Source organism: Tenrec ecaudatus, chromosome 4 (assembly GCF_050624435.1).
Source record: "Tenrec ecaudatus isolate mTenEca1 chromosome 4, mTenEca1.hap1, whole genome shotgun sequence".
NCBI lineage: Eukaryota > Metazoa > Chordata > Mammalia > Afrosoricida > Tenrecidae > Tenrec > Tenrec ecaudatus.
The window spans coordinates 203,799,674-203,817,229 of record NC_134533.1 but is presented as its reverse complement, the minus strand read 5'-3'; the positions used below and the strand labels follow the sequence as shown (position 1 = coordinate 203,817,229).

General features: G+C 50.3%; 1 protein-coding gene across 1 annotated transcript in view; it reads right to left on the bottom strand.

Annotated features, from left to right (window-relative positions):
• DOCK3 (dedicator of cytokinesis 3) overlaps positions 1-17,556 on the bottom strand; it is a 158,007-nt gene that overhangs the window by 72,429 nt on the left and 68,022 nt on the right. The window contains exons 6-7 of the mRNA XM_075547434.1: positions 14,051-14,139; positions 9,278-9,403 (exon numbers count right to left, since the gene is read on the bottom strand). Coding sequence (XP_075403549.1) covers positions 9,278-9,403; positions 14,051-14,139 — 215 coding nt within the window. The remainder of the gene's footprint in view (positions 1-9,277; positions 9,404-14,050; positions 14,140-17,556) is intronic.

Sequence of the window (17,556 nt, the reverse complement as noted above, 5' to 3'; positions counted from 1 at the left end):
GATGAAACAGGGAACTTGCGAAGCAAATGCGCTCAGGCTCAGGAGCCAGGCACGCTTCCTGCTCCAGGTCCTGGAGAATCGGGTCATCTAAATGTGTCCATTATCAGAAGCCACGTTGACAAAAAACAGATGTTTGGGGTTAGCAGATGGTCTGGTCAGACACACACGACAATGACCTCTTTGCTGGCCTGCTTTGGCCCCGGGGAGTGTCCGTCTGCAATCGTGGATGTGCGTAAAGCTAGGGCTTTGGGGTCCCGTGACCATTCTCCGCTTCGGACATGCTATCTTGAAAGTGCTGTTTTGTGATTGCATAAAGGAGGCTCACAAAAGATTTTGGCTCATGTGGGAAAGAATAGCCCCCGCCCCTCCCCTGTGGAGAAATTGTCCTGGGGGTCGTGAGAACATTCTCTAAGGTGTGAACGTGAGTCTGTCCCCCAGGGGCAGTCCTGAGGCTGTGGTTGAAGGGAAGGGGGACACATCTGGTGGAAAGCACACACACACCACTGCTGGGCTCGCTCTTCCACTCTGCACACTCTCCTCTTGGTTTGGGCGGAGCCTCTGCTTCCAAGGCTGATGAGTTTGAGACTATGGGTCTTCCTGCCAGGTCCCTCCTGAGCAAGTCACCCAGAGCACCTGCACTTGCACGGGGGGGTTGGGAAGCAGGGTCCATTCCCACCCACAGAAGCCCTGTGCATTTCTCAGATGGTAACTCTTTCCATGAGCAGAAAGCCACATCTTTCTCCCTCAGAGGCCTGGGGACTTCGTCCTGCCACCTTGCGGCTTAGCAGCCCAGCACGTGACCACTCCATCCCCGGGGCTCCCTAGCATGCACAAGAAGGGGCACACAGACGTATCCCCTTGTCACTGTCAACGCAGAACTCAAGTAAAGTCAGTTCTGAACATCAAGCTGCAGTGTGCCCAGGGCTCTGCGGCCGCTCTCACTATCATCATGGGACGCTGCCTGTGGGACCACCTGGGATGTTTTAATAACTGAAGCAGACAACACACAGCCTCCTTCTGATAAAGGCCTTTAGATGTACATAAGCCTTCCTTTGGAATTCAAGGAAATATCCACTTAGCGAGAAGTGGCTAATCTAGAAAATTTCAATGACTACCCTAGAGAACAGATACACAATTTAAGTACTCTGGAAGTCCTTCGCCAGGCCACCGCACGGCTCTACCACATACAAACACTTGTCGTGGCTGGGCCCTGCACCCCGGTCGATGATGTCACAATAAACAAGAACCTACCTGAGACACTCTGAAAGTCTCCCCCAAGCTCCCTGCTACAGAAGCCCAAGAGCAGGGCGCCCACTGCCCTGGAGACTGCATGGTCCATGCTGCCTTCTGGGCAGCTCTTCTGGGGCATTTACAACCAACTTGCCTCTGTAGGCCACTTCCAGCCAGAAGACTTGAGGTAGAAATGCCTACCACTTTCTTTCCAGTTTACAATTTCCATGAAGACACAGTCTTTGGCCTCCAAGTTGCAGATGGGAACAGTGGGATTTCATCAGCCTTTGGTTGGTCCATATTTGGAGGATAGACCTATCTACCTAGACCTGGGTCATTCTCAGTCAGAATGGGCAGTTGGCTGCCTTATGAGTTGCCATTTTGTAACTTATTATAGCCTAAGGTTTGAGAGTGGCCTTTGTGAGTTAACGTCGCTGGGGACTTTGTGGAAAAGCTCTCTGGGAAACACTGGAAACCAAGGTCTCCACTCATTCTCCTGGAACTGGAGGAAAACCTAGGCAGCGGTGACTGTCAAAAGCTCCAGGGCCCTAGTGACCCTGCCTGCCCTAAAAATAGCCTTCCCAGGATGCCCAGCTCCTCAGGTGGTCCTATCGCATGTCGCACTTTCACAAGGCCTACCAGTGGAATCATGCCTTTGGGTGAAGGCACTGTCTCCAGGAGGCTCCTGTAAGCTTTAGCACCAAGTGCCAAGAACTATTCCCTAGGAGAGGGATGAGGACAGGCACGTTAGAATGAGGGTGGGAAGGAGAAGGCTGGGGCAGTTGTTTTTGAAGGGTCCCGGGTGATAGTGAATCAGCTGGGTGCTCCTTGCACGTGGACTCCTCCTACCATGACCGGAGATGCTAGTGGGTCTAGGGTGGAGCCTGAGGACCTACCCTGCACATCGGGCAAAGAAATAAATAAAAGCCACCAAATGATTCGGATGCTGCCAAGGGTTTAAGAGCAAGAGACCAGAACACAGAGGTTCTGTTTGGAGGGCAGAACCTGTGATGGTGAAGTTTGGCTGGGGTCCTCAGGCAGCATGGAGGCACTATTAAAGGTGTGGGAAGGGGAGGCTTGTTTTTGCGGGGATTGGGCCAGGTACTACTGCTGCTAAGCGTTCTTTAGGAGGGCCGTGGGGGAGGCCCTGTCTCCCTCGGTTAGGCACCCTGTGCTCCCTGAGGCTGGCGGAGCATCTGTCTCACGCTGCCGAACATCCTGGGAGCCCAGCACGTGGCGGACCAGCAGCACCTTCTTGAGTCGAAAGATGAATGAGTCTTTTCTTGTCAGAGGACCTCAGAATAGAAGCGCTTTGTCCTCATGACCTCAAGCAACAGTTCGAGCCAGCTGTGGGGTCGGTAAGGGTACTTGGGAGAAGCCAAACTTTCGGCAAGAAGCTACACAGACAAAGGCCTTTGTCCCAAGTTTCTCGGGTTTGTTTTTACAACCCTTAAATTTGTTTTTCTTCCAACAGTCTTAGCTGGTAGGCAGCGTGAAAACTGGCTGTGTGCTCCATCTTCCCAGAGGACTTCAGTGTTTCTATCCTGGGCTTGGGGTATTTGTGAGGACTGGCGGCATACATCTAGATCTGCCAGGCTGCGTCTGGGTGACTCCATGAACAGGATCTACTGTGTGACAGCAGGCACTGGCCTGAAACGCTCCGCCATCTCTGTGGAAAGTGCCACCTTAGGGGCACCATGCTGTTCATCCACCAGGAATCTTAGCTGGTGAGGAGGACTGGGTCATGGCATTTACATGTTGCCAGACACCAGGGGAAAGAGCCAGGAAGGGGCTCTCCTCTCCAGGGCTGGGACAGCCTGATGTGCTCGCTAGGTGGCCACCTGGGTCCACCTGTTGAGTGGCAGTGGGAGAAACGAGAAACACAATGAGAGATGGGCTGAATCTGGCCACTAACACCTGTGGTTCATAGGGGTTAGAGCCAGAGTGAGAGGAGTGGCTGGCTGATCTGAAGCTTAAAGATGCATGTGGGAGCTGAGTCTATGGAATGATATAGCCCAATGGGGCTAGGGCGGCTGAGAATTTCTGAAGGGGCCCATGGTCAAAAGGAGAGGTGGCCAGTAGGCACCCTGGTGAGGCTAAGTGAGGCAGCCCATGCTGAGTTAACTAGAGCCAGACCAGATAAAGATTTACTGGTGTATGTTACTACTTTCTGGATGGCTTTCCATGATATGACTTTGCTCATGGATGCGAACACACACAGTTCCGAATGGAATGCAGTCTCCATCTCCAAGAACATGCTTGTTTCCTCAGAGCACTGGGTTGATAGAAATGGGCGGTTCAGAGATGGGAAACTGAAAATGGGGGGAGGGGTGCAGAGAAAGTGGTTGGCTTACAAACTTTCACAGGTGAGGGAAGATGTTGGCAGGATTAAGGTATAGGTGTTCATATAGCTGCAATGTTAGGCATAAAATAGTTTTGTTGTTCACGTATAGAATACGTTTGAATGGGGCTAGCACATTTCTGGTTGTATACATTTTAGTTTCATCCTTTTATATGTAAACATGATTTTACTGTTTTTCATTTAAAAATCATGTATGGCTAAAGAGTTGGGGGAAGGTGTCGACTTGACAAGGGGTGGCCTGAGACAATGTTATGTCAACTTGCTGGGATAGAGAAGTGTAGGGTTGGGGTCCAACCTGGCAATTAGGTTACGCCCAGATGGTGCCTCCTTGGGGCGTGGCCTTCTCATTAGGAGGGCCCTTGGGATATGCCCCCCACTCTGCCTTCACCTTCATGCTAACTGGCCACCCCGAGTGCTGCCGGAGCCCTGTCAGGTTCCCACTGACCTGGGACCCACACGACTCTGCACTCAGCAGTCGGGGGATTTCCGGTTCTGTGTCATGCATGTGCTGTGTGAGTCTGATGAGGGTCTACGGACTGGTATTGGGCATCTGGGCTTCAGCTGGCATGGGCTGGGGCACTCTCTTGGTAGCAATCACTCCTGTCCTCGGTGTCACGCTCGCTCTCACATAGATGTGAGCACCACTGGATTTGTTTCTCTGTCCACCTGGCCTCGCACACCTGGTAACATTCCTGGAGCCGCAGGGAAGTGAATGGCAATTAACCTTGGAAGGCGTGGGGCATGTGACTAATATTTCATTTTATAATAGTTTTTATTTTCTGGCGGGCGAAAAGACCCTCTCTATCACCCTCCCCACCCCCCACAAGTGTTTTAAGAGGGCTTTCTAAAGCTCCCAGGCACGTTGGGTTCACTACTTTGGGAGCCGTTATCCTCAGGGTCACACTTCTACAGCTACCCTCACTCTTCAGCTCCCTCGTCCACTGACATTTCACAGTTAGAGAAAGGGGGGAAACCCTGTCGGATTATTTTGTCAATCAATAAGGAGCTGAGGGAGGGGAGGGGGAGAATGGAGCCGTGGGGGAGGTGGGCTGCACAGGCTGGGCGGAGCAGGGTGGGCAGTGCAGGGAGGCAGCAGGAGCCAGGGCCACAGGAATGAGGGAGGGGCTGGGCAGTCACTTCTCCCAAAGAAGCTCCTCTGCTCCCCCTAAAGCCTCCACTAGGCCCAGTAGCGGGGCCTCCCCGCCTGCAGGCTGCCTGCTACTGAGGCTCACCCCGGGGCTCAGAGCAGAAGGTGAAGGGGCAAGATGGGGTCACATGGAGGCCCAGGAAGTGGCCGGGTGATAGTTGCTCCAGAAGTGGGGGCAACCTGATATGGCCGGCTCATGCAGACGACTGGTTTTCACACAGCGACTGGGTCTTTGGAGCCTGACCATGCCTGTGAGGAGCAGGTGCACTGGCGTCTATTGTGACGAAGTCAGTGATGACATCTGCTTCATCAGGGCGCAGCCTTATTATAGTGAGGCCTTATTTCAGCCTCTAACTGACCCCCGTCATGTGAACCTACTTGTGGTAAATCACGCTATCACTTCCGGGGGGAAGGGGGCCAAACGTCTTGCCTTCCTTGTCTTCCAAACGTCATGCCTGTCCTTGTCATTCGGATGTGCGGTGCCGCAGAGCTGAGAGAAGCGCTCTGGGTCTCTGTGATTGCGACTATTCTTTTTTTTTTTTTTTTTTTTTAACGGAAGTAGTTTGTGTTTCATAGAAATCCTTCCCTGCATCGGTTTCTGCTCTAAAGAGTGGTTTCCTCAACCTTCCTGTCCTAAGTTCCCTCAGTTCCTAGAGACACCTGGAGTTAGGGCTGGGAGCTTCTCATTTTGCATCTTGTCTGTTACTCACAAAAGGTGAGGAAGATGAAGGATTAATAATGTGTATGGCGCCCCGCCCCAGGATTGCAACATTCCATGAAGCTCATGAAGATGGGGTCAAGGCAGGCAAGAAGTGGACAGGACACACAAAAGGAAAACTTACACCCAACTATCTTCATCTCTGCATCAGAAAGAAAGGGGCGAGAATGGGGGGCAGGCAGCACAGAGAGAAACAACAATTAACACAGACAGGAAACGAGAGAGAAACATTGCTTGCAGGTCAGTGAGAAGGCAGACACTTTTGGGCAGCATGTCTTTTGGAGCGCAAGGGCCATGGTCAGAAGGATGGCATGTCCACAAAGTTTCCTTCTAAAGGGCGATTTCAGGGCAGGCTGAGAGAAGAAGCACTTGCCCCAAGTCGTAACTCGAGAAATGGAAACAAATCCCTACAACAGAATCCCCTCGGGGACACGCACCTCACAGGGCTAGGGCCCGTCTGCGTCACCGTCACCTGACAGTTCATGACAACTGCCAGTTCTCAGGCTCTCACCCAACCTTCCTGGGCCCAAACTCTTGGGGTGCGCCCCGTGGGTGATCCGGAGGCCCCCTCAGGGGGGAGGGCCCCCTCAGGGGGGAGGTACCCCTCAGGGGGGAGGTACCCCTCAGGGGGGAGGTACCCCTCAGTGGGGAGGGCCCCTGCTTCAAGGATGCCTTCATCGGCTACACTAGCTTATCACACCGCAAGGTCAACCGAGCTGCCTTCTGACAAGGCAGGACATCACCCAGTATGAAACCTGGCCCACATCACACACAGTCAGTGACAATCTTAGATATCCGTGTACTGTCCCAAGGAGACGTGCCAGGACTCTGTATTTCAACTGTCTCCAGAGCACAGACTTGCCAAGAGAGTTCGGAAATAGAGATGTAAAGGGTAGTGGCATGTCTCTGTTGGCCAAGGTCTAGAGAGGTCTTGACCTTGTCAGACTGCAGGGCAGACCAGCCGGGAGTGGATGGGTGGTCGGGGTGCAAGACTTGTCAATGGACCTCCTGGCCCAGGAACTCGCAGGGCAGGTCCTTGAACCACACACAAAATGTCTCCTGCACACTCTTCCAGTTGTCCCGGTCACCAGCCTTGGCAGTTTCTGAGGATGGCAAACCCACTCTGATCATATCTTGGGGTGTTACCAAGGTGCTGTCAGTTGCTTACAACCCACACCCTGTGAGTGTCCATCTGTGTACAGGGGGGCTGCACCCACTCCACAAGGGTAGAGACGGGGACAGACTCTGCAAAGAACCACTTCCTACAAGTGAAACCAATCCCTACTGTTAGTGACGTGCTACTTCAGAGGCAGAATGCAGCACACTCACAGTCCCAACCCGTGCCTCTCAGAATCGCCCACCTTGGCCCTCGTGGGACCTATCGTGGGACGAGGAGAGGACAACACCCCCTTTTGTCCTGGCTTGTCCCCGAGGACAGGGTCTGCAGGGCCTACGCCCAGCCTGTCACTGAAAGTCCCTTCACAGGGGGGTGGCTGTGAGGGTTCAGCTCTGGAGTTCAGGTTCACTGAAGTGCTATCTGACTGCAGTCTGCGCCTTTCCCCCTGGGGCTCATTTGGTTCTCATCTTGGGAAGGGAATTTCCAATTACACAAGTCAGTTCTTAGGAAAAGGGAGGACCGCAAGTACATCTTCTCTTAGTGTCTGAGTCACAAAGTACAGCGACGGGGGTTCAGGTCACACAGGCACGCATAGGGGTTTGCTGCAGATCAAACGTGCTGAAGCATGCCTCTGTGACCTGTGCAGTCCTATGCTCGTCTTGCATCAGGGTGCCTTCATTAAAAAAGGAAGGGAAGGGAAAAATAAGGTCCCATCAACGCAGTGACTTCCCAAGGGATCTCTTAGGTAAGCTCAATTCCGGGTGGGGAGTCAGCTCAGAAGGTGACGGGGACTGTTGTCTGGGGACTGAAGGGGTGATTGTAAAAGACTTTCTCTAAGGTCACCGGATGATCACAGGGGCTTATTAGGAAGGAGTTTAAGGAAAATTAAATTGGTGAAAAAGCAAGAAAAAGTTATGCCCAGGGTTCCTGTTTTCATCCCAGCACGGTTACGTGCTTGTTCATGGAGCGCAGCCATGGGGCCTCCCTGTGAGAACGCCCCGGGAAGCCTCGGCCCAGGCACCCTCACCCCGGGCACCCTCGCTGCAGGCCTTGGCTTGCGCAGTCAGACTTCCTGTCGCTCTCAAACCCAGAGAAAATTTCAAAGTCACATGGGTTGGGTCCCTTGCGGGTGACACACTGCTCTGTGACGAGTGGGGGTGACAGAGAGCAGAGTTCTTCAGGGAAGCGGGCGCAGAGGTCGACGGAGGCTCTGTCAGCAGCAGGAGCATCACAAGCTGATAGGCTGATAGGCTGGTCTCTGTGATTTTACGGCAGGGCTCTGACCTACTCTCTAAAAGATCACTAGCTCATTGTAGCGGCCAGGTCTCTCTTTACAGTCACATTCCCAAGCAGCCAGTGACTGTCTTTCTCCCGCTTAGCAGGCCCAAAGGGGCTGAGGAATGGTGTCAGGGGCTAGGAGCAAGTCACCCCTACAGCAGTCAGACTGGCCCTTTCATAAGCAAGGGGTTTCCTTAAAGATGCAAAAACAACACAGAACTGATCCAGTGGCCTGGGCTTCCCATCTGCAAGGCCCCTGGGTGTTTGAACAGGAGTCCAAGACTGCCCAGCTTCCAGCTCTGCGTTCAATGCCCGTGAAGAGCTGGACAGCAACAGGAGAGGGACCCTAGAGCAGCTCCGCTGGAGTTCAGCACCTGGCCTTCTCCATATTCCGCTACGCTCTCCTTTGGGAATCTGCTGGAAATAGCAAACATGGCATGAGGAGCTCCAAACTGGTAATTTGCCGAGTGGCCATGATCTGTTTGGGCTCGTCTGGCCTGGGCCTTTGAAACAAGGCAAACAAGCTTCTAGCAGAGCATCAAAACCAAACCAGAAGGGTTGGTCTACCCTTTGGAAGCCATTTCCTGTCCCTTGTTCACATCTTTTCTGGTGATCAGATCAGATCACCTGCCATTCACCTCTGAGCCAGGCCTCTCCTCCCCTTCTTGGCTCTCCTGGCCTGTGTGGATCCACTGCCCGAGCAGGAGACAAGCATTGAGGACGGACCCGCTGGGGTCGCACCAGGTTCAGAGCAGTCCTATGTTCTGCACTCGCGGTCCTCTAGGCATTCGGTGAGGGCACTGAGGCAAGTCCTGAGAGAGCCTAACTCGCGGCTGCCCCGTCTAGCCCAGCTACAGGGTTCTGCAGGACAGAGCAGAACTGCCCATAGGCTCCTGCGGCTGTGGTCTTTACAGAAGCAGAGGGCGGCTGGAGAGTCTGAACTGCCAACACCGTCGCTAGCAGCCTGGCACGTCGTCAGCACTGTGGCATCGGAGCTCCCGATACAGGCCCACAGACTGGAACTTGCTGACATTGCCAATACCTATTACTCATGTTTTCTTCCCCTTAAACCAGAGGTTCCCGAGAGGCAACGCTCCTCTAGGAAAGTGACAGGAGAGAGGTTAAACCTCTAGGAATGTGACAGGAGAGAGGTTAAATGGTCTCCCTGGGGAAGAACCACGCCCATCTCCTGAACTGGCAAGTGGGACTGGTGAAGGTAAGGTGGGCTGGGGGAGGGGCACACATCTGTAAGAAACAGAGGGCCTACTAAGTACACGCTGCAGTCTGCAGCGTGACCTGGTTGTGAAGCGCTTGGTGGCTCCACGGCTCCTCCACAGACAGCACCATTCACCACCTGCTCAGGAGAGGGGCGCTGGGCGTGTCCTCCTCAACAACCACCCACCCCCCCGCCCCAGTTCCACCTACCTGGCATGATGACATCAGGAAATCCCAGTTTCCTTGTGACGGCCAATCCTCTACTGACTATCATGGGGTTTTCTCTGCGCATCTGCTCCATGTCTCCACGGAGAAGCTGCAGAGAAACGATAAGACCTGCAGGAAAACAAACGAAAGCATTGCCTCACTCCGAGCCGTATGTCCACTCAGTCACAGAGGGCCAGAAAGACACCAGAGGCACATTTCCCTCTGGAGAGTGTAGAGCTCAGCATTTCTCTTGAGAAAAGTTTCACTGCACAAGAAAGTAGACGTCATTTTGAAGACAGTCTAGGAGACAAGAGGGATTTCCACCAAGGTGGTCTAAAGAAGCCAGAGAAGTGGCTTCCTCGGCAGCCCGCCGCCTGGGAGACTGGGTTACCTTCCTCTGTGTGCTCTGGGGTCCAGCCCAGGGCCTGCTGGGTCCTCAGGGAACCCGATGGGTGAACGGAACATTTCGGGACCCGAAGACGGATGCCTGCCAGAACAATATCGAGGCAGACTAGGAAAGGTGTGACTGAAGAGGTTTCCGAGTCAGAGAGAAGCTAAGCGTTACCGCATTTCACACCAGGAATCGGTCCAAGTGTGGGAAGCACCATGCTGGGGCGGCCTGGCCATCGGTGACTTGTACATGCAGTCATGGAGAGAGAAGCACCGTTACAATGCCCAGAGGGTGACAAAGTCCCAGGAGTGCTTTGTTGGTGGTGCTAACGAAGCGGGGCCTCAGTTAAGAGCGGTTCAGGCTCTTCAGATGAACCTCGGGGACTTAGCATGTGGGAGAATCCATAAAGCACACTCAGGTGAGCTCATTTCCGGATCATTACTTGCTCCCCAGGAGTTTTATACCCTTAGAATCTCCTGGAATCAACCAGCCCCCGACTCCCAGAGTGCTTCACTGCAGCTCTGAGCCAGAAGGTTCTAAGAGGTGAGAGTCAAGAAGTGCTCCGTCTGGGACGCTGTAGGTAGGACCAGCTGTTCACAGCAGGTGCCCTCCCTGACCACCTGTGGAGACGATGGAAGGAGGGGATGGGACCGTGAAAGCCATCTGAAGGGTGGCTAGAAGGCAGAAGTGCAGAGCAAGAAGGGCCTGGGAACGGGGAGGAGGGTGGGGAGCAGGGAGAAGTCACACAGAATAGTTGCAGATACTGTCTCTAAGGAGCTACCCAGACACTATCTTGGGGCTGGATCCGTGGGAGAATGGCCAGAAGTCCAAGACACAGGATTGCATTTGCTAGACTCATGCTCCCCAAGAAATGCTTGGATCATACATATACCCTAGGTGCTCTTACAGACAGGGACTTGGTGTTCCAGCTGGTTAATCAGTATTGAGGAGTCCAACCACCCTGAAATGATTTGGTGACAGCCTAAGCACCTGGTGAATGAAGCTGCTGTTGTGTTGTGAAGCCTGGGATACCTTCAGCCACAATGGTCTCAGCGGGAGAGAGCCTTGTAGGAGCCTCTCCTGCCCTCACTCTCACCACCTGCCCCAGCTCACGTATCGGAATGTACAAAAACTCTCCTCCTCTGAATGTGCAAAATCTGTGTCCAGCCCAGCTCTGGACGAATGTCCCCAAGGGGAAGGCCCGTTTTCTCCAACATGGTGGGAGCACAGGTGGAGAAGACGCTCTTCTCGCTCGCCCTTGGCCGGGCTTATTTGGCGCTCAGCAGCTGGCCACCTTTTCGACATGTGCTCAGCAGCCACGCTGGACTCAAGCTGCAAAGCACACTTGAAGGAAAGACCAGATGTTTGGGGAGGATCATGCTTGGCTTTCCATGTCTTGGTCCATGTGACCAAGAGAGCTGAGGACTTCAGTTTATGTAGGAGATCATGCAGTTGACGAGGCATGTGACTAATGAAAGAAATCACAAACGAGGGCTACAAAAATGCCATTCCCCTTTGCAGGGGCCAAGACCCTAAAACACAGGGCTTTCTTTCCTGGTTCTGAGACGCAGGATGATTAAGAACTATGCCAAATAAGGAATGGTCCTTGGAGGGAGACAGCCTCCAAGAATGATCCAGAAGAGCCACCCCCCTTGCCCACCTGCAGTCCGTGGTAAGATCTGGGTGTTCTACCCACCAAGCCTTTCAGCGGGGCTCTCCAGCCAAATAACTGAAACTCTACAACATCCTTCTGGTCATCTGGTCTCTCTCGTCACTTGACACCTGACACCCCCCCCCACACTGAAAACACATACAGACCATTTTGTGACTGAACTTGTCTAAGGCTATGGCGCTGGTCACACTGCCGCTGGCATGGGCGACTGAATGGCCAGCAACCAGGCTCCCGCCCACCCCACCCCATGGAGGGACTGGGTGAGACTGATTTGGGTACATTACTCTCAGCCCAAGATACTGAAGCACAGCTGCAGTTAACAGCAATTTGAAACACATGAATAGCCAGTGTGCCAAATACTTTATTGATCTTTATTTTTATAGCAAATCTCTATGTAAGAAAAACTTGACTTCTCAGCCTTTTTAAACTTGTTTCTAATGACCTCCCAGTTCTGGGAATGGCGAAGAGCTCAGTCCACAGCTGTACACCTCGGAGGTCCAAACTGGAGATAAAGGGCCAAGAGCAGTGTAGCTACAGGTACGAGAGTTGTTGAACAACATACTTCCTCTCAGCACCCAACGTCAAGGTAGCAATTCCTTCTGCATCTTAATATGATATAACTTTAAGGAAAAGCAGTACTGTCTTCTGAAATAGAAGGGTCAAGGCAATGAATTATCCATATTGTTTAAAAACTAAGAACGTTTGGAAGTTTACAGCAAAGTAATTTTGTGTGTGTGGTAAAGCTGCATCTCGTGAGTAGATGAATAGAGCTAAGCTGCCGTGCCGTTGCCTGAGCAATGTGTTAAACTGTCTGACAGTGAAACCCCAGCCCCACAGCGGGAAACCCAGGCTCCGAAAGCTTTGCCATTGGGCAGAAGGGCCAGTGTGCTGGGGCTGGAGACCTGGGCTTAACCGTGCCTCTGTCACTCAATCAGTTCACCAAGCTTCAGTTTCCTCGTTTATTTAATGTGAGGCTGAAAAAGATCATGTCCAGGGTTTCAGCAGCTTCCAAATCAGGCAGCAATTGGACATACACTTCCAAAAGAAGCAGCTCAGTCCTCCCCCGGCTTTCCCCACTGCACTGAGATGGCCTCTCCCTTGGACCACCCTCACCGGGCCTCTGAGTCTGGGGTGCAACCTCCCACACGCAGCCCAGAGGGGTGCCCGCCTTCTCACACTGTCTAAACAGCCAGTGTCTGGATTCTGGACAAAAGCCAGAGACGCTGAAGATGGCAGTCAGCCCCTGCTCACTCTAGCACAGAGCTTCTCAACCTTCCTCAGGCCATGACCCTTTTGTACAGCTCCTCATGTGGTGCTGACTCCCAACCATAACATTATTTTCGTTGCTACTTCATCACTGTCATTTTGCTACTGTCATGAATCGGGCGACCCCTGTGAAAGGGTTGTTCGACTCCAAAGGGGTCTCGACCCACAGGTTGAGCACCGCTGCTCTGGGGAGTAGGACAAAAGTCATCATGGGGCATGGCCCCATCTATTGTTTCTTTTAATCTATCTCGACCACTGTCACGCTTTCAGAGTGCGCTCCATCAATATCATGATCCACTGATGCATAGTCACGAGTCCTTCATAAATCAAGTAAGTCAATACAGCAAAGAGATGCCCTTGGCTATACATATTAATGTAAAGGGGTTTTCCCAAATCACTAGTAATGCTTCTGTACTTTGAAAACAAGATCTTAATTGCCTTGGTTTTACCTAGTATTAGGCAAGGAATAGAGGCCCCCTCTCCACTGAGCACACTCCACAGCGCCCCTAGGCGTGCAGGCACACAGAGAATGGAAGGCAGCCACTCATAAACAGTGACAGCAGCCCAAGGACCCGCCCGCATTCTCAGAGGAACTGAGCGCTCCCAGCTGAGCGTCTCACTCTCCGCGGCTGCCCTGAGGACTCTTACTGATTTGCTGACTTGGATAAGAGGCAACATGTTCTTCCTGACAAATATTACTGTTTAGAAACCACTCTGAGTTTACCCTACGACGCAAGGCCATCTTTTACTTCCAATAAAGTTCATGCGAGTTAAAATTAAGAAGGTTATGTGAGAGGTTATGAAAGGATTTAGGCCCTGCCAGGAGAAAATATGGCTCTCTGTGAGTTTGACAGCCATCTTCAAGAGTAGTCAGTCTCATAGGCTTTTAAAGAATGCTTCTAATTTAATCAAGCAATTATAAAACACAAACCTTCTACTGTGTAGATCTGCACTGATATCGAGATAGAAATGATTTAAACCGACATTTAAAAGGAAAAGAAAGCGCAGAGGGTAAGGAGAAGCTGGGGTGAGATGAAAGAGGCTTTTCAATACAGCTCTTCTATTCTGGCTCCACGGTGACTGATGCTGGCAGGCTGATCACCGATTCCCATTAGTGCGAGACTCTCTTGGCGACACTAACACAAAAGAGAAGCATCATGGGAGTGCTGCTGATACCCAGGTAAACACAGACTTCTGCACAATGGGACCAGCCCGCAGCCTGCTTGCTTACACTGGATTAAGTTGGAATAGAAGTTGCCTTTCAAAGCACATCAAGTCCACCCTGGGCAGCCCAGACACCGTGTTTTGGTCTCACGTTGTCGTGAAATAAAGGTAGTAGAGCGAGATGCACTCTACAGATGGCAGCCTCGGTACCAGCCCTCAAGGGCCGGTGTGGCCGGCAACAGCAAACACAACACGAAGCGCGCTAGCCAGAGAAGTACATCACCATGGCTGGCGCTGGGGGCCGAGTACTTGGCGCTGGACTTCCGGATGATGTTCTCGTGGATCTGGGGCCACTCGCTTTCATTGTTGCACCTGCAACAGAAGGACAGGAGTTAGGGCTCTCGGTGTTTCAAACACACCCGTCTGACTTTCCCATAGAGACACCCAATGCGCAGGGGAAGGACCCTTCAGCTTCCTAGCGAAAGGAAGGCCGGGTTTACTAAAAGAAACAAAGCTCGCCATCAGCACACTTGCCAGAAGGGTGCAAACTCCATACGGAATCTCGATACATAGTTTCCAAGTGGCGAGGCAACATCCTTCTCTCGGGAGGATCGATCTCCCGTGGGACAGTCTGTTTCTTTTCTAACACCCATCACTTTCATATTCAGTCTCTCTCTCACACACATACATGCACACATACATACATACCTACATACACACATTCTGGAGAAAAGTTCCCGGGAGAGGAAACCATAGTTCCTCTCAACAAGTGCTACAGTTAGAAAGTGACAGGCTTTCTACTGACATTTAACTGTCACTAAGATTTGTCCCTGGATTATGGGGGGTGGGGGGGAAAGGCCTGTTCTTAAATCTGTCTTTTAAGACACATTTGTAGATGTCGGAGCAATGATGTGGCAGAGAAGGCTGGGTTCCTAAATCTGTAAGAATAAATCTCTTTCCCGTGTGCTCTTTGGGGCTGGAGCAAAGAAGGAAATGAAGAAAAACAAACCATTTCTACAATGTGAAGTTCTGAATTTTCTTAGTCTCCCCATCTGAAGGATTATGAGTTAGGCTGTGAACTGAAAGGCTGGTGGTTTGAAAGACGGGGCTTTCTGTTCCCATAAAGAGTCAGTCTTGGAACCCCACAGGGCACTTCTCCCCTGTCCTCTAAGGTCGCCCCGAGCCCCAATGGACTCCATGGCAGTGAGTCTGAAGTTTGATTTTATCTGACGGGCAATTCCAAGAGAGCGGAAAGGGCAGTCGGTGTGGTGAAGTAAATGGCTCAGGGTGGCCCTTCGAGCCACAGTCTTTGTGGCACTCCCACCCCATCAGTGGTGAGACTATGCAAATCAAGTGCTGTAGCCCACCAAGGGGACTGGACAGTCCGTCACTGGTGCAAATAGGTGCATGGAGTCCTAACAAGGGGTTTAGTTAGATTTGCCATGAGCTCAGCCTAGAGGCAAGAAGGTGGCAGGGGGTAGGTTAGGGTGGAAGAACAGCACTACCATTAAGAAAGGACGGACAGGAGAGGAACTATCTTTGGACCTAGGGTCTCTGTACTGAGAACCTCCTGGACCAGGTGGTAGGGACTCCAGCACTGAAGACAGCAGGAGGTGGCACACAGAAGCAAGAAGTGAGGGCAAGCATGACATGGTCCAGCAGCAGAGAAATGCTGGAAGCAAAACCAGTAGCAAGAGGAGGTTTGGTGGGCTTCTAAGCACCCAGAGCAAGAGAGCTTCAAGTGTGCATTTGGTCCTAGGAAACAAGAAAGCCAAGTTCCTTTGGGCTGAGGCTTCCTGGGAAAGTAGGATTCCCCCTGGCACTTCCTGATGCAGTTAAAGAGCTATCTTAACTAAGGTGACCAGATGTCCCGATTTTTAACAATTTGTCCCACGTCCCGTGGCATTTTTAAAAAGTCCCGAGTTTTGGAAAGAATGGATGACAAGCTAGGGAATGGCGGGACAACGGGAAGGGAATATACGGTTTTCGGCTGCCATGTGGCTATTTTGCCAGGATATGAGTTTTTAAAATTATTTTGTTAATTTTATAATGTTACGCTTTAATAATAACAAATAATTGTTGAGAACTGATTATCGAGAACTGCTGATCAAAGTTTGCATTGTTGACCAGTTGTTAGAATTTGACCACCATTGTTTGGACATAATGAACAATGGCATTTTTTGGCATTGGCAACGACAAAAACATTTTATAACTGTCTCTCAGACGATACCCATCGTCCTGCGTGCTAGTTAAACAAGTGATGTCAACAAATCAACTATTTTGCTAATGCTAATTTCTTTTCTTCGTCTCCATAAGTTGTTTTCTGAAAATATTCCTATATTTTGGAGGAAGATGCAACAGTATTTAAATATCTTTCATGTTTCTGTGCCTCCAAGTGCTTTGAAATATCATTCTTCCTGCCGTGCAAAAATAATTTGATCATATTACTCAAAATGTCCCATATAGTAATATTTCCAAAAATGATCTTTTTAATGAGGTATCATTATTAAAAATATATATTAATAGGGAAAAGGTTAAATCTTGGGCATCAGCAAAAATCACAATAGAGAGCAAATGGTTAGAAATATTTCATCATTTTGAAACAAACCATGTTCCATACAACAATGCACTAAAATTGTGGAATACGCGCTGTCCTTACCAGGAACTAATGCTGCGACTGAACGTGTTTTTTCTACAGTAAATAAAGTGTGGACATCAGAAAAAAAATCACAATTAAGTGTTGAGACTTTGAAAGCCATTTTATGTGTGAAATATATTTTAACAAATTCTTGTGAAAAATTTCATGACCTTTTAAATGACAGCAATCTACTAAAAAAATTCACTCAAATGAGAAATATGCCAAAGAATAAAATAATACTATACATAATTTTAATGTATTATATTTGTAAATTGAACTTATGTTGAAATTTTAAAAATATTATAATACTATTTTTGTGTTCTATGAAAATTTTTGTTGTTCCATATAGACCAAATTTTAAATCAAGAACTCACCCCCCCACCCCCACCACCACCGCCCCTAGTCAATGGTGTCCTGCTTTACCAATGTTAAAATCTGGTGTCACTTTAGTCTTAACACATCTAAGCAGTAACCAGGAATGCCACAGATGAAGACATGGAAAACTGTTACCAACTTCTGAAGGTCAAAATTGCTTAAACATACAATCAAGGTGCACTGATAATTGCTGGTGAGTAAATAGGAAAGTTGGAAACAAAGAAGGATCAGTCGTTGATAAATATGGCTTTTGTTATAGAAATGATGCTGGGTATTGCATGCTATTTTGGAAGACCAACAACATATTCATTGCAAATATCTTCTTATGCCAATATCAACAGTGATACTTACGCAGACTCACCAGATGGAACACACAGGAATCAAGTGCACTACATTTGTGGAAAGAGGTGATGGAAAAGTTCAAAATAATTAGTCAGAACAAGGCCAGGGGCTGACGGTGCAACAGACTATCAACAACTGCCAAATGCAGATTCAAGTGAACCTGAAGAAACCGAGCCAAGTCCAGGAGAGCCACAGTAGGACCCTGAGTATGTCCCACCTGAATCTGGAAACCATCTCAAGAACCTATCTGACATATTGAGCACTCATGCCTGAAGACCAGATGTGTTATTGAATGACATTAAAGGGCTCATACATGAAGAAACAAACAAACAAACAAAACCAGAAAAAAACTTTAGAAAAATTCAAGCAATCTGGAAAACAATATAAGAACTGACCGAATAAATGATATATTAGAAACCCTATAAAAACAGCAA